Here is a 23985-nt window from a genome sequence, read left to right on the forward strand (position 1 = left end):
GCTCTGCAGCCTACTGGAGCTGGAGGCCTCCTTGAACTGTCATGAGCCCCACCACGGGACGCGGACTTAACATCGGAGCGGATCCCTTGCCTGGGATCACTCCCACCGCGGCCTGCGGACTTACCATCAAGGGCTCGCAGTCTCGGGAGAGGCTAGTCGGGAGCTCCAACACTGCAGAAGGTTAGACCAGACCCGACGCGAGGTTCGATAGCCCGGCGCGGGGGAGCTGAAAAACCCCCCCGATGCTGGAGCTGAACGCCTCGACGCGGAGGGCATGAACGCCGCTGGCTATGGTAGTCAAGACCGTCCCATCAACGGAGGGTTTGTGGCCCCCGACTGAGGAAGAACAAAAGGAAGGGCTTGAACTTTATTTCGCCTTCCATCACAGTGAGTAATGTGTAGGAGTTACTGTGGTGGATGTTCATGTTAAAATGTGTTTTTGAGTCTGTTGCTTTTAATTGTATGACTGACCTGGCCAGTGAAATTCCTCATATATTGCAAAACATACTTGGCGAATAAAATCTGATTGTGAAATAAAAGGTTCAGCAGCATTACAAACCTATTTCGTGAACTCATTAATTACAGGTCAGGAAATAATTTGAACATTTGGAAGTCAAGTGTAGATTAACTGATCATTAAGGGCCTGGCTTCCACATGTGGTTGAGGAATCAAGGATATGTTGTAGGGGATATTTTGAAATTATTAACTCTTAACTTGCCTGAGCACCCCCAAGGAGGAGGGAAAGGATACTATTACTGGTGCCCTCCCCTCATCTGCCTTTATATTACTGCAGATTTACAGGAGGTCCATCTGAACTTCATGTGGAGAGACACGTAGCAGTCGAATAAAGTAGCTAGGCTCGGGGAACAAGTATAGTCAGAGTACTAATTTCACTAAGGTTGAGATCACATGCCAGTTCTACCTTGGAGGATCTAGAGGTGCATATAAAGGCGCTTGGAATCTGCACCTACAATACCAGGCAGAAACAGCCCCTTCGACCCACTGAGTCCGCGCCGACCAGCGATCTCCATACACAAGCAATATCCTACACACTAGGGACAATTTACAACCAAAGCCAATTAATCTTTGGAAAGAGGGAGGAAACTGGAGCACCTGGGGAAAACCCACACAGTCACAGGGAGAATGTACAAACTCCATATAGACAGCACCAGTAGTCGGGATTGAACCCGGGTCTCTGGCAGGAACTTTACTGCTGCGCCTCCATGCCATCCCCAAAGCAGAATAGAGTCCTGTCTCTGGAGCAGAACGGGCATGTAACTTCAGCATTGGGGAAATTAACACTGATTATTTTTAATCCACTAACCTCGCTGCTGTGCACCACAGAACATTGAAAAATACAGCACAGAATAGTCTGTGTGGAAATATGATGCCAAGCTAAACTAATCTCAACTACCTACACAGGATCAAATTTCCCTCTATGCCTTGTACATATATGTGCTATTGTAAACGCCCCTTAAATGCCACTATCATATTTGCTTTCACCACTGTCTGCTGCAGCACATTCCAGGCATCCACCACTCACTATGTGAGTGTAAAAAAATCAGCTTGTCCTGCACATCTTCTTTAAACTTTGCCCATTTCACCTTAAAAGTTATGCCGTCTTGTCTTTGACATTTCCACCCTGGGGCAAATAGCTTCTGATTCCCTACCCTATTTATACCTCTCATAATTTTATATACTTTGGACTTTAGAGATACAGTGCAGAAACAGGCCCTTCGACCCACCGAGTCCACGCTGACCAATGATCACCCCGTACACTAACATTATCCTACATACTAGGGACAAATTACAATTTTACTGTAGCCAGTTAACCTGCAAACCTGTATGTTTTTGGAGTGTGGGAGGAACCCAGTGCACCCAGAGAAAGCCCATGTGGTCACAGGGAGAACATACTAACAGCACCTGGAGTCAGGATTGAACCCAGGTCTATGGCACTGTAAGGCAGCAGCTCTACCGCTTGCCATCTACCTACTTTTATCAGTTATCCCCTCAGCCTCCAACGCCTCGGAGAAAACAATCCAAGTTTGTCCAACCTCTCCTTATAGGTAACACACTTTAATCCAGGCAGCATTCTGGTAAACCTATCTACACCATCTCCAATGCCATCACATCCTTCCTGTAAAGAGGCAACTAGACTTGTACACAACACTCCAAATGCGGTCTCATCAAAGGCCAATAAAGTTGCATCAAGACTTCCTGACTCTTATACTCATGCCCCGAACCATAAAGGCAAGCATACCACAGGCCTTCTTTACCACTCTATTTGTCGTGCCACTTTCAAGAAGCTGTGAACTTTAACCGCTGTATGTTAAGGGTCTTTCCATTAACTGTATAAGTTCCCACTACATTCGACCTTCAAAAGTGAAGGTCTGTTTACCTGAAATTTATCATGTCATCCTGCAAATCTGCATGAGGGATATAGATAAGGGCCATGGATAGGTAGTCCATGCTATCACTTGCAATGATGTTAAACCCTTCACAGTGTACTGGCTCCATGGGACTGAGGCCATGGTTAACAAGAATAGTCTTTCCAAATAATTGAAGGGTGCTCCTCCAGTTTCAAGAATAATTTTCTGTACGAGGGTGGGAAAGTGTATTGGTGTATGTAATACATCAGCCATGGTGTACAGTCCAGATACTTCATTTATCAGGACTAAATAAATTAGTTTATCGACTTGTTTTCACATTTATACTATAAGCAATGGAGTCTCGCATTTATTTTGCCATTTCTCCCATTAGCACTTAATCTCAGAATGCAGTAGCCTCCTAGCCCTGGGCAACTGCATGTAGCTTCCCAACTTTTAGGCCAGGAGACGAGGTGCTTGGAAAGCTGGTACTATTTCAATAAGTAATCATATCCCCTCAATAGCTGAACTTTGAACACATGAAACACTTGCTAGGTATCGCAGCTAAAAGTTCTTCAGAAATGGCAAGCAATTTACAGATAGCGATGAAGAACGTAATGCAGTGTTTTCTAGCATCAGATAAGATCTGTGGTTGAAAATTACATTTCAGTGATAAAGTTGCAGCACCATTTTAGCACATGTTTGTAAGGGGGAAAGAGTTTCATGACTTGAGTCTCTTTTTTAAAATATCTAAGCTGCATGACATTCATTAACAGATGGTATCTATAAATATATTTAGTTAAAGTTGAAGGAAATTAACATTTTGATTACAATTTTGAACCTGTGAGTTATCAGTTGCAAAAACACAAGGTATAGAGAAAATACTTTGGTTAAGTCAATACGTTTGTATATTTATCATTAAAACAATTCCAATTGTGTGTCTTGACTACATAATTTATAAAGGCTGTTATAGATTTACAGGAGTAAATTAGTGTTTAATCACTGGATACTGTCAGATCGCAATCACCTTGCAACTATGTCATCCATAAATGGTACATTATTTAGTGCAGTTTACACTACCCTAATTGTTCAATGATATTTGATGATCTAATTTGCATGCAAATTGCCTTGGGTTAGTGCCATACTGATATCCAATAACCTAGCAATGCAGTACTGTGCAGCGGAAATGCTTAACAAATCTTCTTAAGATATAATGCTAGTTCTACGTTGATGTGCAGTAGAAACTGTGGATGTATACACACAATATGATTATATGAATGTCTAATTACAACCAGAACAGGTCAATTTGAACTTGATTTATTGGTCTTTCTGTTTCAGAAATTTGATAAATTCGTAGGTTAGCAGTCTGCTTGCATTGGTGTTTGTAAATAGTGGGAGTTCAGGTGATATTGGCCACGTAATTTGTTTAAATTTCAATTAATGAATCATCCTTGCTATTCAAGGTACTTTTGAGTCCATATCTGTATACTTCAGAATGCCAGACAAATCAATGATTCAGAGAGTCACAGTGGTATAGTGTGGCAATAAGCACTTTGGCCCAACTTGCCAACATGAACCAACATGCTCCATCTACACTAGTCCCACCTGCTGCGTCTGGCCCATATCCCTCTAAACCTGTCCTATCCATGTACCCGTCCAAATGTATCTTCTAACGGCTGCGATAGTACCTGCCTCAACTACCACCTCCGGCAGCTTGTTCCATACAGCCACCACGCTTTGTGTAAAAAAAAAAAAAAGTTGCCCCTCAGGTACTTATTATATCTTTGCCCTCTCACCTTAAACCTATGTCCTCTGGTTCTCAATACCCTGGTGTAGGTGTAGGGCTCCAGCTTATTGTAAGTTTTTCTGAAAAAAATTTGGGCACTTTTGTGACACTGGATACTAATATCCCTAACCAAGGATTCTCTTCCATTCTTGCAACAATTACATTTCCAGAAAAAGTTGCATCGGCAAGGCCACAAATCAAAGTTTGTTCGATTATCGTCAATTTTCAGCTGACTGCTGGAAAGTACTTTATAAAATGCAGTTTACTGGTAAATGTTATCTTAAACAATCTATTACAATCACATAGTTTGATACAGTCAGAATGTGATGCATGCCCAGAGACACCAGCTTATACACAGAACATAGAAAGTGGAGCATAAATTATAAATATAGAATAGTACAGCACAGGAACATTACCTATGGCGCATAATGTCTAAGCCAAGCCTAATGTCAAATTAAACTAATCCCTTCTGACTGCATGTGATGCATATCCCACCATTCCCTGCATATTAATGTGCCCATCTAAAAGCCTCTTAAATGCCACTATCATATCTGAACCCCACCCCACCCCCCACTCCTGGCAGTACGATCCAGACATGGACAACTCTCTCTGTAAAAAAAAAATGCTCTGCACTTTCTTTAAACGTTCCCACTCACTTTAAAGCTTTGACCTCTAGTTTTTAACAATTCAACCCTGGGAAAAAGGATTTGACCAACCATCCTATCAATGGCTTTCATAATAATCTAAACCTCTATAAGGTCTGCCCCCAGCCTCCAGTGCTCCAGAGAAAAAATCCAAGTTTATCCAACCTCTATATATACTATCTTCTGTGCCCTCTCCAGTGCCTTCATATCCTTCTTATAATGGTCAACCTGAATTACACACATCGATCCTAACGTGGCCAGAGCAACATTTTATAAAGCTGAAACAAGACTTCCAGACAATTATACTCGATATCCTGACCAACAAAGGTAAACACAATATATGTCTTCTTCACCACTCTATCTACCTGTATTGTTACTTTCTGGTAGCTATAGACTAGGACACCAAGATCTCCCTGTACGTCAATGCTGTTAAGTGCCCTGCCCTGCCTTTAAGTGTAAAATTTTACCTTAGTTTCATCATCCCAAAGTGCAACACCTATCACTTGACCAGATTAATCTCCATCTGCCATTTCTCTGTGACATCTGTAATATCTTGTTGTATCCTTTGACAGCCTTCCTCATTGTCTGCAGCTCCATCATTTTTTTTGGTCATCTATAAACTTAATAATCAACCCATCTACATATTCACCTAAGTCTTTTGCCTTAAATTACAGAGGTCACAGCATTGATCCCTGCAGAACACCACTGGTCGCAAATCACCACTGGTCGCAGATCCAAACCAGGATAATACTCCTCCACCACTACCCTTGCTTTGCTGCATGCCGTCAAGTGAGCAATGCCAGAGAGTGCAGTGTCAACAGGACATGAGCTTTGGTGAAATAAGTCCAAATATGTAGTTTTATACTTTAATAACTAAATAAATCATCTATAGTTGGCAATGTAAGAATGCAAAGATAATCATGCTATTGTTGGGAAACATCCTGACTGACCAATTTGACTAAATTGTTCAAAGAATTAATAAAAAAGTGCCCATTGATGCTTGGGGTTTATAGTGACATGGCCGTATGCATTCGGAACTGCCTTATTGATAGAAGACAAATGTTTTGAATTGAATTGAATCCTTTATTTGTCATTCAGACCTTTCAGTCTGAACGAAATGTCGTTGCCTGCAGCCATACATGTAATAATAAACAACACACAATAAACACAAATTAACATCCACCACAGTGAGTTCACCAAGCACCTCCTCACTGTGATGGAGGCAAAAGTCTTAGGGTTGCTGTCTCTTCCCTCCTCTTCTCCCTCTGCCTCCGGAGCCTCGAGGTCAGTCGCAGGTTGGAGGACGCCAGCTCCGCCATTAGGCCTCAGCTCAGACAGGGAAGAGAAGGGGGAAATGACAAGAAAGTTCCATTCCCCCGAAGGGAGAGACAGAAAGCCCTGTTTCACCCCCACCCCCACACATAACACAACCTAATAACCAAAAGTTTAACTGAACAAGACAAAAAAAAAAACACAAAAAAGTAAAAACAGACAGACTGCAGGCGAGACGCAGCCGTTTCACTGCACCGCCACTTCCGGAATGTTTGTGATGAAAGTACAATATTCAGACTGGAGATCTGTGACAAGTGGCATTCTGCAGGAATCTGTGCTGGGACTGTTTCTATTTGTGATATACATAAATGACTTTGACGAAAACATTGACTGATAGGTTAATATGGCTGCAGATGACACCAAGATTGCTGTGATGGTGGACTGTGAGGAAGGCTGTCAAGGTTAACTGTAAATATAGATCAGCTACAGAAATGGGCGCATAAATGGCAGAAGGAGTTTAATCCAAGCAAATGTGAGGTGTCACACTATGGAAGGTAAAAGGGGGAAAATAGGTGGGATGACCCTTAACAGCAATGATGTACAGAGGGATCTAGACGTCCAAGTCCATAACTCCCTGAAAGTGACAACACATAGGTAGAGTGGTAAAGAAGGCAGTATGCTTGCTTTCAAAGGCCGGGGCATTTAGTGTAAGGGTCAGGAAGTCATGCTGCAGCTTTATAAAACATTGGTTAAGCTGTATTTGGCCTATTGTGTATAGTTCTGGTCGCCCCATTATAGGGAGGATGTGTAGACTCTGGAAAGGGGGCAGAGGAGGTTTTAGAAGAATGATACCTGGTTTAGAGAGATTAGCTATGTGGAAATATTGGACAGTTTTGAATTGTTTTCTCTGGAATGCCAGAGGTTGAAGTGAGACCTAATAGAAGTATATAAAATTATGACAGGCATAAATCAGTAGATAGTTGGTATCTTTCTCCCAGGATAGAAAAATCAAATGCTAGAGGGCATAGTTTTAAAGTGAGAGTGGCAAAGTTTAAAGGAGATTTGCGGGGCAAATCATCTCCATATGATCAGTGCCTAGAACACGCTGCCGGGGTGGTGGATGAAGCATATACATTAGTGGCATTTAGAAGACCTTTGGATCAGCATATGGATTTGCAGGGAGTGGGTTATGTGCAGGTAGATAAGTGATTGTCTTGGCATCATGTTCGGCACAAACATTATGGGCCAGAAGGTCTGTTGTTGTGCTGAACTGTTCTGTGTTCTGTCAGTTTTCCATTTGCCTGAATGTTTGCAGTTCAACAACACTAAGTTAAACAATATCCTGAACAAATCAGGCACCCAATTGATTGGCACCCAGTTTTTTATCATAAGCATTCAATTCCTCCATTTTCACCAACATTTCACAGTCTCTGCAATGTTTACCATCTACAAGCCACAGTTCAGCCACTAAACAAGGGTACAGAGACGTGGGGAGTAAACCTATTGCGATGTACAAGGTAATGAGGGACATGGATAAAATGAATGCTCACAACCTTTTTCCCCAGGGTAGAGGATTTGAAAACCAGAAGCCATCAGTTTATGGTGTGAAGGAAGAGGTTTAAGAGGGACGTCAGTGGCAATGTTTTCTCTCAGTGGGTAGTCTATATCTGAAATGAGCTGCCAATTATGACAAATATATTTGAACAGATATATGAACAGAAAGGGTTTTAGAGGGTTGTGGGCCAAATGCAGGCCAATGGGATGAGCCCAATATGCCACCTTGGTTGGCTTAGACAGGGTAGGCTGAATGGCCTGTTCCCATCCTGTATGACTCCATTAATTGCTATGACTATATGTAAGTAAGCACTTGATAATACCAGAACCTCCAGGCTCCCAAAATCATACGCCATCCTAACTAGAAAAAATATTTACATTCCTTCATTGTTACTGGATCAAAATCCTAGAATCGGCCACATGGCAGCATTGCCGAATACCTTTGACAGACTCCAGCAGTTCACGAAAGCGTCGGATCATCAATTCCAGGAAGCAATTATGGCTGAGCCATAAACATAGTGACACATTTATGCTAGTATTGAGTAAAATGTACACATTCGAAAGTTTCATTAACCTCAGAGATAAGTGTTTTGCATGTTAATTTCCAAAGTATTGATTGCCTTTCGTTTGTGCTTTACCACATAGGTTCTGAGGACATTCAGCAAAATGGTTGAAATGATGTGGAACAAATCTAGCAATGTGTCCAGCTGCCCAATGATTGATGATTTTCGAAATCAAGTCTATTCTTCAGTATACTCCATAATTTTTGTGGTGGGTTTGTCAGGAAATGCCTTTGCTGTATATGTGCTAGTGAAGACTTTTAAGCAAAGAACAGCTTTCAACATTTACATGCTCAACCTGGCGGTGTCAGATTTGATGTGTGTATGCACCTTACCCTTGCGAGTGATTTATTACACTTACAAAGGCAAATGGATCTTTGGGGACTTCTTGTGCAGAATCAGTTCTTACGCTCTCTATGTCAATCTGTACTGCAGCATTTACTTCATGACTGCCATGAGTTTCACCCGATTCCTGGCCATTGTGTTCCCTGTTAAGAATCTGAAAATAGTGAATGTTAAGAAGGCCAAGATAGTTTGTATTGTGATATGGGTTTTTGTGACATTGACAAGTGCTCCTTTCCTGTTGTCAGGCTCTTACACTGATGGAAACAAAACAAAGTGCTTTGAACCTCCAACTACTGACCGAAAAGGGCGCCTAAGTAGCCTTTTGATAATGAATTACATATCTCTAGTTTTAGGCTTCATCCTACCCTTCCTTATCATTCTTATTTGTTACGCATTTATCGTAAGGACCTTAATGAAAAGCACAGCAGCCATTCATAAGAAGAAAACATCACGTCGAAGAGCAGTGCATTTAATTATAATTGTGCTAGCTGCCTTTCTGATCAGTTTCATGCCATATCACGTCCAGCGCTCAATACATTTGCATTCCCTGAATCAGAAAATGCACAGCTGTGACGACATTATTTACATGCAGAAGTCAGTGGTAGTCACACTTTGTCTGGCTGCTGCAAACACCTGCTTTGATCCACTCTTGTACTTCTTCTCAGGGGAGAATTTTAGACGAAGGCTCACAATTTCTCTCAGTAGAAAATCATCTGTGTCAAGCAATCGTATGTCAACCAAAAGGAAACGCTCAATGATGCAAATTGAAAATGACAAATTTGATGAAGATCCTTGCACTGCTACAGGAACAAGTGGAAGCAACAGCAACAAAAACTAAACTTGCAGAGAAGCATCAGAACAACCTTTCAAAGTGCAAAATACGTTTTGTTGAAATCCTGTTTCCATTACAGAAAACAAATACAAATCAAATGTTGCTGTTAAGTCTTTAAATTCAATCATTGGAACAGTCTAATGCCTCCTCATTAGATGTCATTGTCAAGAATTACTGGATTACTGAGTCTTGATTTTATAAAAAAGACACGGTCACCATGAAAAAAAACTTTGTTTTCAGGCACCGTTGCAGAATGAACTTTACATGCAGAAGCAGAATTTTGTTTTGGACACACACGAGTCTGAAGAATCCCATGTGATACATTGCCTATCCATTTCCCTCCACAGATGTTGGCTGAGTTAATCTTGCAGTGTGTATTTTGCTGAAGTAGATTTTTCTTGCCAGATTTCCTATCATTCTGATGTGTCTCTTCAATCTGATTGATATTGGGGTAATGATTGCTTCAAAACCACTGTTGTTGCTGATTCTGCGACTTGGGGCTTCACAGAATCCATAACACCACGGAATTCAAGCATTCATCCATTGAACAGAAATTTTAAAAAAAAGAGATGCAATCCAATTAAAGAAGAAATATGAAGGGATATGATCTCATTTAAAACTGTGAGCAATCCTAAACATGGACTTTTAACAGATTGCTTGAACAGCGTGTTGAGCCTGAACTACAGGGCAATGGTTGAAGAATAACAAGCATAAAAAAATAGATCTGAGCAGTGTGTGCTGGAAGGGCATCTGACTCAGTTGTCACTGATCTTATGCTGTGATCTTACACCACAGTTAAAATGTTTGCTGATATCAATACAGGTAGTTCTGCCATAACTTTGGTTTCCATTACGTGAATTAGGTATAACACGATTGATGAATTAGGGAACACCAATTTTATTACATGTGCTAATTAGTTATAATGCAATTTTAATTGGTGACTAACCAATAGTAATGAGATACCATCGTTTCATAAGAGCACAGGCTACCAGTTTCACTGCGATTTAAATATGTTTACAGCCTTTAGTATTTTTAGCTTGTAGTAAAAAATAAAAAAATAGAAGCACTTTTTGGAAATTCTCTAGAAAAATAAGTTTGTTATTGTGAATCTGAAACTCTCTAGCCCCTAACCTCCTTTCTCTCGCTGTTGTTTTTAATAGTTTAATGCTCTACAAAACAAAGTTTGTTGGGAACACAAACCACATTATTGATTTATGTTCTTCTAAATGAGAGTGGGTGAACATGTGATCTGTGGGAAGTGATAGGGCAAAGGTGAAGAATAAGAGAAAACTCAATCACATTAACCTTGATAGAAACTGACTCGTTCCTTCAATGTTTTCACTGCATTTAAAAAAATGCCTAGATTTTGTGGTTTAAATTTAAATATGTATACAAATTTGTCACTATTTTCATATTGTACTATTTTCCACAAGCTGATTTCCTTCTGTTCCTAAACACAAATATAATAGTTTATCAGCATGGACTCATTGCAAAAGTTAAATGAAAAAAAGGTGTGCTGGGTAAATTCCAGTGACCTTACTATGTACAATATTTAACCAAGATTAAAGTTTTTCAGGGCAATGAAGTAAAATTGTCCAAAACAAAAACATGTGAGGGAAGAAGAATGTGGGTAACCTCACCAAAGCATACAAAATGTTATAAACAATTTGAAAGGATAGATATGGAGTCAATGTTACCACTGACAGAGGCATGAAGAATGTGGGATTAGTGTCTCAAAGTAAGACTTTGATCTGTCAGCAAGAGATTTTATTTTTATTTTTGCCTAGAGAATCACGATTTTTACAAACTTATATGTAAAGAGGATTATGAAGTTTCAGTTATTGAATAGATTCAAGGTGGAGAATTTTGAACATGGCATTACTGTGGGAGAGTGTCACTGAATTAAGACATTGCCCATGATACTGAATTGCAGAAAACAGATAAATGGTCTACTCTCCGTTGCGGCAGAGAGTGTTGATTGCTGCATTAATTTTCTTTCAATTTATCATAGCTTATTGCTACGATATCCAAACTATGACTCATAAACATGTGCAGTCTAGCCTATCCAGCCAGGCAATTTAGTCTATTTTGATTTGCAAACCAAAGGGAACTTCATCAATTTGATAAAGTAAATCGGGATATTTTAACATAATTATTCCCATTGATGTAACATCACTGGCGAATAACTGCTAAATAAAACATCAGCCTCAAGCTCACCTTGTTATTTAAGCAATGTTGATTCAGACTTTATAGATGGCACCTAAAGGTATGAAATTCTCTCTCATAAAGTTTTGGAAGTTTTGCTTCAGTGTAATGCACTTAGAAATAAATATGTATAAAAATGTTAATAGTATTCACAATGAAAATGCACTGACTTCCAAAACCAAAGCAGTTAGGTTGCGACACTTCGATAATGGTGAGGTTATTAGTGTTTATAGTTCAATTTATCTCTTTGCCCCGAGTAGATTCAGAGCATTGGCAGCATAAATGAAATAACTGGAGAACATCAAGATTTATACTCCACCCAATAACATTCCCTCTGCAACATTTATGCAACCATTGCCAATAAACTGCAACCATTGCCAATAAACTGCAACCATTGCCAATAAAGTTAAAATTAAGCTGAATATTTCTGGGAAATGATTGCAGACCAGAACTATGTTGGGCAAGTCCAGAACCAGGGGTCTTAGAATAAAGGGGAGGCCATTTAAGGTGAGAACAAACTTTTTCACCCAGAGAGGTGTGAATTTGTGGAATTCCCTGCCACAGAGAGCAATGGAGGCCAAATCACTGGATGGATTTAAGAGAGACTTAGATAGAGCTGTAGGGGCTAGTGGAATCAAGGAATATGGGGAGAAGGCAGGCACAGGTTATTGATTGGGGACGATCAGCCATGATCACAATGAATGACAGTGCTGGCTCGAAGGGCCGAATCGCCTCATCCTGCACCCATTTTCTATGTTTCTAACTAGAATTCTCAATGGGTAAAACTTCACACCTAATGACCCACTGCCATTCAACGTTTTATTTCCATTTTTTTGCATGGTATTGTGATTCATTTAAAATGAGGCAGTTAATTAAAACAAGGGTAATTTAGTTAAGGAGAAAAAAGATAGTAACCTTTCCTTAATTTCACATGTGATATTGTATACTTTAATAGTAAATTCAGCACATTTATGTTAGAAAATTTGCCATCAAATGTATTTTGAAATATTAACATTGAAGGAATAGATGCTGTAATGTTGTTATACTGTAGTTTAAAATATCTTGAATGTTATTACAAGTGCACAATTTTAATATCATGTAACAGAAAGCAATGTTTGGTCAGTAATCTATTTTTATATTGTTTTTCAGCAAGGAAAATAATACATTTATTTTAATTTCCACATTTGTTTCATCTCACTTTGGAATAAGGATACTTGGGAGATTAATTGTCTCCTCCATGAGACCAAGCTTTATTTATTCATCTCAACTCTAGGCATGATGAGATTTGTTTACTAAGGATAAGCAGTAAGCAAATGGACTGCACACATCTTATTAATAATACAATTTTTCTGTTTTTAAAGAGTCGAAAAGAATAGTTTCTTTATTGTCATTGTAACATGAACCATGTAAAACAAAATTTAAAAATGTCAGCCAGTCAGTGCAAAATTCAAACATTTCTAAAAGCTAACGATACATACAAGGTAAAATATTTAAAAAAGATAAACAACTAAAATAAATATCATGAAAATAGCACGCATAAACACCCAGCCCTACATCCTTCTGTCGATTTCACAGTGTACCACAGTCCCTTAGTATGTATCGCCCCCGCGTTCCTTGGCGGCTACATTTAGTGCTTTTATAGCAGTGGGGTAAAAATTGTTTTTAAGTCTGTTTGTCCTTGTCCTTGTAGATCTGTACCATCTGCCTGACGGCAACAGTTCAAACGGGGTGTCCGGGGTGGGAAATGTCCTTTATAATACTCTGGGATTTTTTGATGCAGCGGGAACTATGTAAGTCCTCCAAGGTAAGGAGAGGGCAGCCGACAATCCTCTGGGCGTTGTCAATGGCCCTCTGGAGCGCTTTCCTCTGAGCCGCTGTGCAGCTGGTGTACCACACGCATACACAGTATGTTAGTATGCTCTCAATGGAGCACCGATAAAAGGACAGCAGCAGTCTCCGAGTGATGTTATTCTTCCTGAGCACCCTCAGGAAGTGCAGTCTCTGCTGGACCTTTTTCAGCAGCGCAGAGTTGTTCACGCTCCACGTCAGGTCCTCCTCAATATGGATTCCCAGCAAGCGGAAATCCGCCACCCTCTCCACACAGTCCCCTCTGATAATTAATGGTACCATGTCCGTTTTATTCTTCCTGAAGTTTATTATTATTTCCTTTGTCTTTAAGGTGTTGAGGAGCAGGTTATTTTCTCCACACCACACTGTCAGCTGCTCCGACTCATCCCGGTAGTCCGTACCCGTCCGCCCCCGGAGATGAGTCCCACCACCGTAGTGCCATCCGCAAATTTGACAATGGTGTTGCTGTGGTGGGCGGGGGTGCAGTAATGTGTATAGATGGTGTAGAGCAGGGGGCTCAGCATGCAGCCCTGTGGAGAGCCGGTACTGAGGCTGAGGGCCGTGGATGTGTGATGGCCCACTCCAATTCTCTGGCTGCGACCCGACGGGAAGCTATTTATCCACATGCAGGTGGAGTGTGGAAGTCCCAAGTCCCCCAGTTTGTCCACCAGTTTGTGGGAAAGATGGTATCAAAAGCAGAGCTGTAGTCCACAAAGAGCATCCGCACGTAGCTCCCCCACTGCTCCAGGTGAGACAGTGCAGCATGGAGAGCTGTGGCTACTGCGTCCTCTGTAGATCTATTTGCTCTGTACGCAAACTGGTGGGGGTCAAAGCTTCGGGGCAGGAGTGATGTGATATGACCCCGGACCAGTTTTTCAAAACACTTCATCACCACTGGTGTGAGTGCGACTGGCTGGTAGTCGTTGAGGCTGGAGATGTGGGTTTTTATGGGCAAGGGGACTATGGTTGCGGACTTCAGACAGGGTGGAACAGTGGACTGGGCCAGAGACTGGTTGTAAATCCTCGTACAGACTCCAGCCAGCGGGTCTGCGCAGTCCTTCAGCACGCGTCCAGAGACGCCGTTGGGTCCAGTAGCCTTCCTTGGATTGATGGCCCACAGCGTGCGCCTCACCTCATGCTCCTCTATTTTGAGGGTTAGGCTGCTGTGGACTATGTGGTGTGATGTGGCTGTCTCGGGTGGCTCCACTTCAAAGCGAGCAAAGAAGAGGTTCAGCTCCTCTGCCATTTCAGTTCTTGCATTTTGAAATAATAGCACAACTCCTGACAATGCATTGATGAGGATTTGAAGGAACTGGAGATTCAATCAGAATGCAAAGAGGTTTGTGTTTGCCCATATTCTATGAAGACAAAACTTCACAATATGCAGAGTGTTAAAACCAGATTCCTTTCCTAGAAATCAGTCTGATTCAGAGGCCAGACATCCAGGTGGCCATGTAGCACTTCTTAGAGAAATTGCCAATATTGGACTAATTAACCTGCGAAGGTCGAGGCAAGGAATGCTTCCTATGTACTTCTGGACTTGGAATCCAAAGATTTCATCCACTCCTCATGTTCCAATATAGTGTTGGTCATATAGATGTAAATAAACCCTATGGCTCAACTCATTAATGCCCACCAAGATGCTCCATCTAAGCTAGTCCTATTTGCTTGTTTGGCCCATATCCCTCTGAACCTTACCTACCCACATAGCTGTCCAAGTGTCTTTTAAATGCTGTTGTAGTACCTGCCTCAACTACTTTCTCTGGAAACTCCACCACCCTTTGAGTAAAAATTTTGCCCCTTAGGTTCCTATCAAATCTTGCCTATCTCAGCTTCAAGCTATATCCATTGGTTCTTGATTTCCTTACTCTGTGTAAAATACTTTGTACATTCAGCCTATCTATTCCCCCTCATGATGTTGTACACATCTATAAGATCACCCCTCAGCCTCCTGCGCTCCAATGAATAAAGCCCTGCCCAACATTTCCATATAGCTCGAGGCTCTCGAACCCTGGCACAGCCTCATAAAACTTCTCTGCACTATATACAGCTTAATGACATCTTCCTATAGCAGGGTGACCAAAATTGACCACATTACTCCACATTTGGCCTGGCCAATGTTGTTGATAACTGTAACAGTGTCCCAACTTCTATACGCAATAGAATAGATGAAGGCCACTGTAACAAAAGCCTTAATTACCATGTTTTCTACATGTGATGCCACTTTCATGGGACTATGTACATGCTCCAAAATCCCTCTGCGTTACAACATTCTCTGTGAGGGGCCTATCCTGGTTTGATATCTTTTTTAATCAACGAACATATCAGGGCCTCTTGTTCCAATGCCCTTGGGTCGCCTCCTAGGTTTTGCTCTTTGCAAATATAATTTAAACCAGACGAATACCAGAAGGCACGATTCATTCTCAATCATTTGCAAGCCACTATGGGTAACCAGGTTATCAGCAGAAAAGCAAAGCTGCAGATTTTGTGTGGTTGTCAGTCTCTTCAGTTCCTGCACAATGATGTCAGCTTTTTCAATTCTTCACATACATATGCGAAAAGGTAAATCACAACATTGCTGCTTGTGGTTTGACACTGTATAAGGCTGGTCCAGAAACTTAAGTTCACATACCATTCAGAATGGGTGAGGAAAATTTGCTTAATGCTGTTTTATCCGCTGAAGAATTCTGCATTAAGTTTGAAGGGTATTTTCTGATTTAAGTGAAAAGGAATGGTGGCAGGTGTCTAAGATAATAGTTTGATAACCTAAAGGGTACTTTAAATATTTTTATTTTATTTTATTTTGGCCCAACATGTCCATGTTCAGTGAAAATGTTGCCCCTCAGGTTTCTATTATATCTTCCCCCTGTCCTAAGGTCATAAGTAATGGGAGTAGAATTAGGCCATTCACCCCAACAAGTGTACTCCACCATTCAATCATGGCTGATCTATCTCCTTCCTAACCCCTTTCTCCTGCCTTCTCCCCATAAACCCTGACACCCGTACTAATTAAGAATCTATCTATCGCTACCTTAAAAATATCCATTGCTTTCTGTGGCAAAGAATTCCACAGATTCACTACCCTCTGACTAAAGAAATTCCTCTTCAAATAAACGTCCTTTAATTCTGAGGCTGTGACCTCTAGTCCTAGACACTCTCACAAGTGGAAACATCCTCTCCACATCCATTCTATCCATGCCTTTCACTATTCGGTAAGTTAGGGGATGATCAACCATGATCACATTGAATGGCGGTGCTGGCTCAAAGGGCTGAATGGCCTCCTGCACCTATTGTCTATTGTCAATGAGGTCCCCCCCTTATCCTTCTAAACTCCAGCGGGTACAGACCCAGTACAATAAAACACTCACTCATTCCTGGGATAATTCTTGTAAACCTCTGCTGGACCTTCTCCAGAGCCAGTACATCCTCAGAAATTGTGCCCAAAATTGCTCACTTTAATCCGATGCCCTCTTGTTCTTGATTCCCTATTTTATGACAAAGATTATGTGAATTCACACTATTTATGCCCCTCTTGGTTTGATATACCTCAAGAAGGTCACCCTTCAATCTCTTGAACTCCATGGATTTCCTCACATTTCTGACTAATGCGCCGACCAATGTACCACACATTTTCCTTAGCATTACAACGACTTGTTTTGCCACTTTATGGACTTGGACCCCAAGATTCCACTATACATCTGCCATTTCTCTACCCATTTTTGTAGTATATCTTTATCCTGCTGTATGCTTTGCTCGTGGCACAGTGGCAACTCAACCAATCTTGGTGAATATAGATATCACAAACAATAGAAGTCCCAGCACAAATCCCTACAGAACTTTACTGGTCACAGACATCCAGCCTGAATAACGCACATTAACCACAACCACCGTCTTCTATCAGTAAACCAGTTATGAATCTGTACATCCAAGTCACTGTTAATCCCGTGCATCTTAACTTTTTGGATGAGCCTATCTTGGGGGACTTTATTAAATGCCTTACAAGTATTCATGTAGGCAACATCCACCACCCTACCCTCATTGATCACTTTTGTCACCCACTCAAAAGGACAATTTTACATTTACACCAAGCCAATTAAGAAACAAATCTGTATGTCTTTGGAGTATGGGAGGAAACCGAAGATCTCTGAGAAAACCCACACAGGTCACGGGGAAAATGTATTAACTTCGTACAGACAAGCACACGTAGTCAGGATTGAACCTGGGTTTTTGGCGCTGTAAAGGGCCTGTCCCACATGTCCGTCATTCGCGCGCCATTTACGATACCTGCTACCGTGTGGGTAGCGCGGGATGGGCGCATGGAGGAGTGTGGATTTTGTCCTGCACAAAATCTTCGCGGGCCACCGGCCTGTTGCGTAACTAACGGCCAAAGTGGGACAGGCCCAAGACCCTGGTGCGGCGCAACGTCTCACCTCCAGCGTCTCAATAGAAGCAGAAGCAGGCAAACGATCGCCGTGCTCAGCCTGGGGCTCATGGCCGTTGCAGATCCGGATCCGCCCCCACTCCTACTCCCAGAGCGGGGCCAAGACGATTGGAGATAGACACAGCGGGACCGGCAGCATCTCTGCAGAGAAGCAATAGGTGACGTTTCGGGTCAAGACCCTTCTTCAGACTGGAGAAGTCTCGACCCGAAACATCATCCATTCCTTCCCTCCAGAGATGCTGCCGGTCCTGCTGAGTTACTCCTACATTTTGTGTCCATCTTCAAATGACGTCACGTGCTCCAGACGGCTGTGCGGACGCATGATGACGCACCCCACCGTCGCACGTCAGTCACTACCGGCCTGTTGTGTAAATGACGACCAAGTGGGACAGGCCCTTAAGGCAGTAACTCTACTGCTACGCCAATGTACTTTGTGTTTTTTAAGCTCTAATCCAGTCAAGTTATGAGAGTTTAATTATCATTTGTATCAATGACCGAACAAAGTCTAGCTTGCAGCAAATTAAAAGGTCTAGATATGCAATCCACAAAAATAGTTCAGAGATACAGCATGGAAACAGCCGCTTTGATCCACTGAGTCCATGCCGATCAATGATCACCCAAATGGTAGTTCTATATTATCCCAGTTCCACATCCTACATGCTAGGAGCAACTTATAGAAGCCAAATAACCCACAAACCTGCATGTTTTCGGAATGTGGGAGAAAACCAGAATACCCGGAGAAAACCCACATGGTCACATGGAGAATGCACAAACTTCATACAGACAGCAACTGGGGCCATGAGGGAAGAGCTGGCCAAAGTTGACTGGAAAGATACCCTAGCAGGGATGACAGTGGAACAACAATGGCAAGCATTTCTAGGAATAATACAGAAGGTGCAGGATAGAATAGAATAGAATAGAATAGAATCTTTATTTGCCATGCAACCATGGTTGGTGGTATTTGGGTTTGGTACATGATGGTACACTGCTTTAGTCACATTAACACATATAACAACACAGATCATAATAATAAAGTGCATCCATACCAAATCACAAATCTCACCAATAGAACAGTGCAAAAGAACAGACAAAGACCATAGACAAGACACTATATACATCAAGAGTCCTTAGTGTTGTCTGTTATTGGAGGGAATTGAGTGTTCTTATTGCTGAGGGGAAGAAGCTGTTTTTAAAACGGGTGGATTTTGTGGCAAGTGACCTGAGGCGCCTCCCTGAAGGGAGAGACTGGAAAAGGTGCTTTGCTGGATGGGAGGGGTCCGAGATGATCTTTATTGCCCGTTTTGAGGTACGTTGGAGGTAAATGGAATGGATTGAGGGGAGGAGGGAGTAGATGGTCCTGGAGGCCTTGGAGACAATACGCTGTAATCTGTGTAGTGAGTGACTGTCAGTGTTTCCGTACCAGATTGTGATTGAGGAGGTGATGATGCTTTCGATAATGGATTGATAGAAATGGACCAGGAGGTGTTTGTGGACTCTGAACTTTTTGAGCTGTCTGAGGAAGTATAGGCGTTGTTGTCCTTTCTTAATGATGTGGTCTGCGTTGATGTGCCATTTTAGATTATTGCAGATATAGGTGCCCAGAAACTTGAATGAGTTCGTGGAGGTTATGGGATGGGAGTTGACATGGACCAGGAGTTTGGGGTTTTGTTTGCGTCTGAAGTCTATGGTGATTTCCAAGGTTTTTGATGTATTAAGCTGGAGGTTGTTATCTGCACACCATTTCCCTGCGCTGTCGACTGTTTGATGGTATTGTGATTCGTTGTTGTCCGAGATGAGGCCAATTATTGTTGTGTCATCTGCATATTTGAAAATTTTGACTGAGCTGCATTGGGATATGAGGTTGTTGGTGTATAGGTGAGAAGAGCTGAGGTGGGAGGCTCCTGTGTTGCGAGTCAGAGAGCTGGAGAGTTTTTCACCCACTTTGACTCTTTGCTGTCTGTTTGTCAAAAAGTGCAGGATCCAATGGCACATGGCTGGGTAAATGCTCATGTCCAACAGTTTATTATAGAGTTTAATTGGGTGTATGGTGTTAGAGGCCGAGCTAAAGTCCATAAACAGGATGCGTACATAAGTGTTCGGTGATTCCAGATGATGTAGGGAATAGTGAAGAGCTAAGTTAATAGCATCCTCAACAGACGGTTGGCGCTGTATGCAAATTGGAAAGGGTCCATGATGGGGGCAGTGTGTGTTTTCAGATGGGTGAGGACTATGTGCTCAAAGGCCTTCATGGCAACCGATGTTAGTGCAACAGGTCTAAAATCATTCAGACAGCTCACCTTGGAGGACTTGGGCACAGGGATGATGATGGATGATTTGAAACACTGCGGGACTCTACATTGGCTGAGGGAGGTGTTAAAGATGGAGGTGAACACAGGAGCCAGCTGAGCTGCACAGTAGTTGAGAGCAGCAGGGCTGAGGTCGTCTGGCCCTGCCGCTTTTCTTTTATTAAGATTTTTAAAGGCCGCTCTAACTTCCTCCTCAGAGATGGTGAATGCTGCTGAGATTGGTGGAGGGGGAGGCATAGATAGCGGGGTGGCATGATCAAAGTGTGCATAAAAAGTGTTCAGTTTTTCCGGTAAATCCGGATCCTCACCAGGGATGGGAACAGAACGTTTTTTGTAGTTCGTCATCTTCTGTAGATTTTTCCAGACTTCTCTTGAATTATGAGTTTTGAATTGTTGTTCCAATTTCTTTGAATAAGCTGACTTTGCCTCCCGTATTGCAGACCTGAGTTCATATTTTGCTGTTTTGTGCTGATCAGTTTCCATTTGTGTAGGCTGCATTCTTCTTTTTTCGAAGAAGTTGTATATCCTTGTTGAACCAGGGTTTACCATTACTGGGTATTGTGACAATTTTGTAGGGGACGCACAGTTCTTCACAGTGGCGGACGTATGACGTCACCACGTCAGTGTACACGTCGATGTTGTTGCCGGATCAGTTCATTCCTAGGAGGAAGAAAGATTCCAAGGGGAGAACGGGACGACCATGGCTGACAAGGGACGTCAGGGACAGTATAAAAATAAAAGAGAAGTACCATGTAGCAAAGATGAGTGGGAAACAAGAGGATTGGGTAATGTTTAAAGCGCAACAGAAGATAACTAAAAAGACAATACGGAGAGAAAAGATGAAGTACAAAGGTAAGCTAGCCAGGAGGATAGTAAAAGCCTCTTTAGGTCTTTATTCTGTGGAGCGCAGAAAGTTAAGGGGGGACTTGATAGAGGTCTTTAAAATGATGAGAGGGATAGACAGAGTTGATGTGGATCAGCTTTTCCCTTTGAGAATAGGGAAGATTCAAACAAGAGGATATGACTTCAGAATTAAGGGACAGAAGTTTAGGGGTAACATGAGGGGGAACTTCTTTACTCAGAGAGTGGTAGCGATGTGGAATGAGCTTCCAGTGGAAGTGGTGGAGGCAGGTTCGTTGGTATAATTTAAAAATAAATTGGATAGGCATATGGATGAGAAGGGAATGGAGGGTTATGGTATGAGTGCAGGCAGGTGGGACTAAGGGAAAAAAGTTGGTCGGCACGGACTTGTAGGGCCGAGATGGCCTGTTTCCGTGCTGTAATTGTTATTAAATGGTTATGTGAAGAGGAAAAAAATAGTTAAGACCAAAGTTGAACCCTTGAAGACGGAAAAAGGTGAATTTATTATGGGGAACAGGAAATGGCAGAGGTGTTGAACAGGTACTTTGGATTCGTCTTCACTACGGAGGACACAAACAATCCTCCTGATATAGTAGTGGCCAGAGGATGTGGGGTGACGGAGGAACTGAAGGAAATCCACATTAGGCAGGAAATGGTGTTGGGTAGACTGATGGGACTGAAGGCTGATAAATCTCCAGGGTCTGATGGTCTGCATCCTAGGGTACTTAAAGAAGTGGCTCTAGAAATCGTGGTGATAATTTGGTGATAATTTTCAAATGTTCTATAGACTCAGGATCAGTTCCTGTGGATTGGAGAGTAGTTAATGTTATCCCACTTTTTAAGAAAGCGGGAGAGAGAAAACATGGAATTATAGACCAGTTAGCCTGACATCGGTGGTGGGGAAGATGCAGGTCAATTATAAAAGATGAAATAGCCGCACATTTGGAATGCAGTAACATGATCAGTCCGAGTCAACATGGATTTACGAAGGGGAAATCATGCTTGACTAATCTTCTGGAATTTTTAGAGGATGTAACTAGGAAAATGGATAAGGGAGAGCCAGTGGATGTAATGTACTTGGACTTTCAGAAAGCATTTGATAAGGTCCCACATAGGAGATTAGTGGGTAAAATTAGGGCACATGGTATTGGGGGTGGAATGCTGACATGGATAGAAAATTGGTTGGCAGACATGAAACAAAAGAGTATGGATTAAAGGGTCCCTTTCAGAATGGCAGGCAGTGACTAGTGGGGTACCGCAAGGCTCGGTGCTGGGACCACAGCTATTTACAATATACATCAATGATTTGGATGAAGGGATTCAAAGTAATATTAGCAAATTTGCAGATGACACAAAGAGGGTGGCAGTGTGAACTATGAGGAGGATGCTATGAGAATGCAGGGTGACTTGTGGACAGGTTGGGGGAGTGGGCAGATGCATGGCAGGTGAAGATAAATGTGAAGTTATCCACTTTGGTATCAAAAACAGGAAGACAGATTACTATCCAAATGGCATAAAGTTGGGAAAAGGGGAAGTACAACGAGATCTGGGAGTCCTTGTTCATCAGTCTATGAAACTAAGCATGCAGATACAACAGGCAGTGAAGAAAGCGAATGGCATGTTGTCCTTTATAACAATAGGAGTTGAGTATAGGAACAAAGAGGTCCTTCTGCAGTTGTACAAGGCCCCAGTGAGACCACTCCTGGAGTGTTGTGTGCAGTTTTCGTCCCCTAATTTGAGGAAGGACATTCTTGCTATTGAGGGAGTGCAGCGTAGGTTTACAAGGTTAATTCCCGGGATGGCGGGACTGACATATGCTGAGAGAATGGAACGGCTGGGCTTGTACACTCTGGAGTTTAGAAGGATGAGAGGATATCTTATTGAAACATACAAGATTGTTACGGGTTTGTTAAGGCTAGAGGCAGGAAACATGTTCCTGATGTTGGGGGAGTCCAGAATCAGGGGCCACAGTTTAAGAATAAGGGGTAAGCCATTTAGAACAGAGACAAGGAAACACTATTTCTCACAGAGATGCGAGTTGTGGAATTCTCAGCCTCAGAGGGCGGTGGAGGCCGGTTCTCTGGATACTTTCAAGATAGAGCTAGATAGGGCTCTTAAAGATAGCAGAGTCAGGGGATATGGGGAGAAGGCAGGAACGGAGTACTGATTGGGGATGATCAGCCATGAACACATTGAATTGCGGTGCTGGCTCGAAGGGCCGAATGGCCTACTCGTGCACCTATTGTCTATTGTCTAACTGTAGTTAAGATTGAACTCGTGTCTGGTGCTGTAGGGCAGCAACGCTACTGCTGCACCACTGTGCCGCCCTATAATGTAATCAGAAAATTCAATAAATTAATAACCATAAAACTAGGTAAGCATAATAGTGCATAAACCATAGCCCATAGAATAAAGAAGGACATGGTCAATTGAGTTTCACAATTGCTAAAGTTAGCGTTGTGTCATGTTCAAGAACCTGATGGTTGTTGGGAAGTAGCTATCTTGAACCTGGTTGTCACAGTTTTCAAATGACTATACCTTCTTCCCCACAATAGAGGCAAAATGAGAGCATGGCCAGGGTGGTGGGGGTCTTTGGTGTTATTGGAGCCTTTTTGAGGCAGTAAGCTTCCATAGATCCCTTCGATGTAGGGTGGTCATACCTGTAATGGACCAGGCACAATATACCACTCGCTTCACACTTGGGTATTCGAGTTGCTGAACCAGTGACTGATGCAATCAGTCAGTGTGCTCAATACCATACACATGTCGAAGTTTAACATTCTATTCAATGACATACCAAATCTCCTCAATGTTGTAAGGAAGTGGAGGCATTGATGAACTTTCATTTTGAATGTAGCAATGTCCTGGGCCCAGGCCATATCATCAGAGATGTGCACGCCCATGAAGTTTAAGCCATTTACTCTTTCCACCACGGTCACATCGATGAGGAAAGATTTGTGGGTCT

General features: G+C 42.2%; 1 protein-coding gene across 7 annotated transcripts in view; it reads left to right on the forward strand.

Moving 5' to 3' along the window:
- Positions 1-12745, forward strand: part of cysltr1 (cysteinyl leukotriene receptor 1) — a 33604-nt gene extending 20859 nt beyond the window's left edge. For 6 of the 7 annotated variants that reach the window (XM_055643937.1, XM_055643939.1, XM_055643940.1 and 3 more), the window contains exon 2: positions 8268-12745. In XM_055643937.1, coding sequence (XP_055499912.1) covers positions 8268-9365 — 1098 coding nt within the window. In that variant the 3' untranslated portion in view covers positions 9366-12745. Of the gene's footprint in view, positions 1-4994; positions 5124-8267 lie in introns of all 7 variants that reach the window. The other variant, XM_055643938.1, reaches the window with a different exon arrangement.
- Positions 12746-23985: the final 11240 nt, after the last annotated feature.

Source organism: Leucoraja erinacea, chromosome 12, assembly GCF_028641065.1.
Source record: "Leucoraja erinacea ecotype New England chromosome 12, Leri_hhj_1, whole genome shotgun sequence".
Lineage (NCBI taxonomy): Eukaryota > Metazoa > Chordata > Chondrichthyes > Rajiformes > Rajidae > Leucoraja > Leucoraja erinaceus.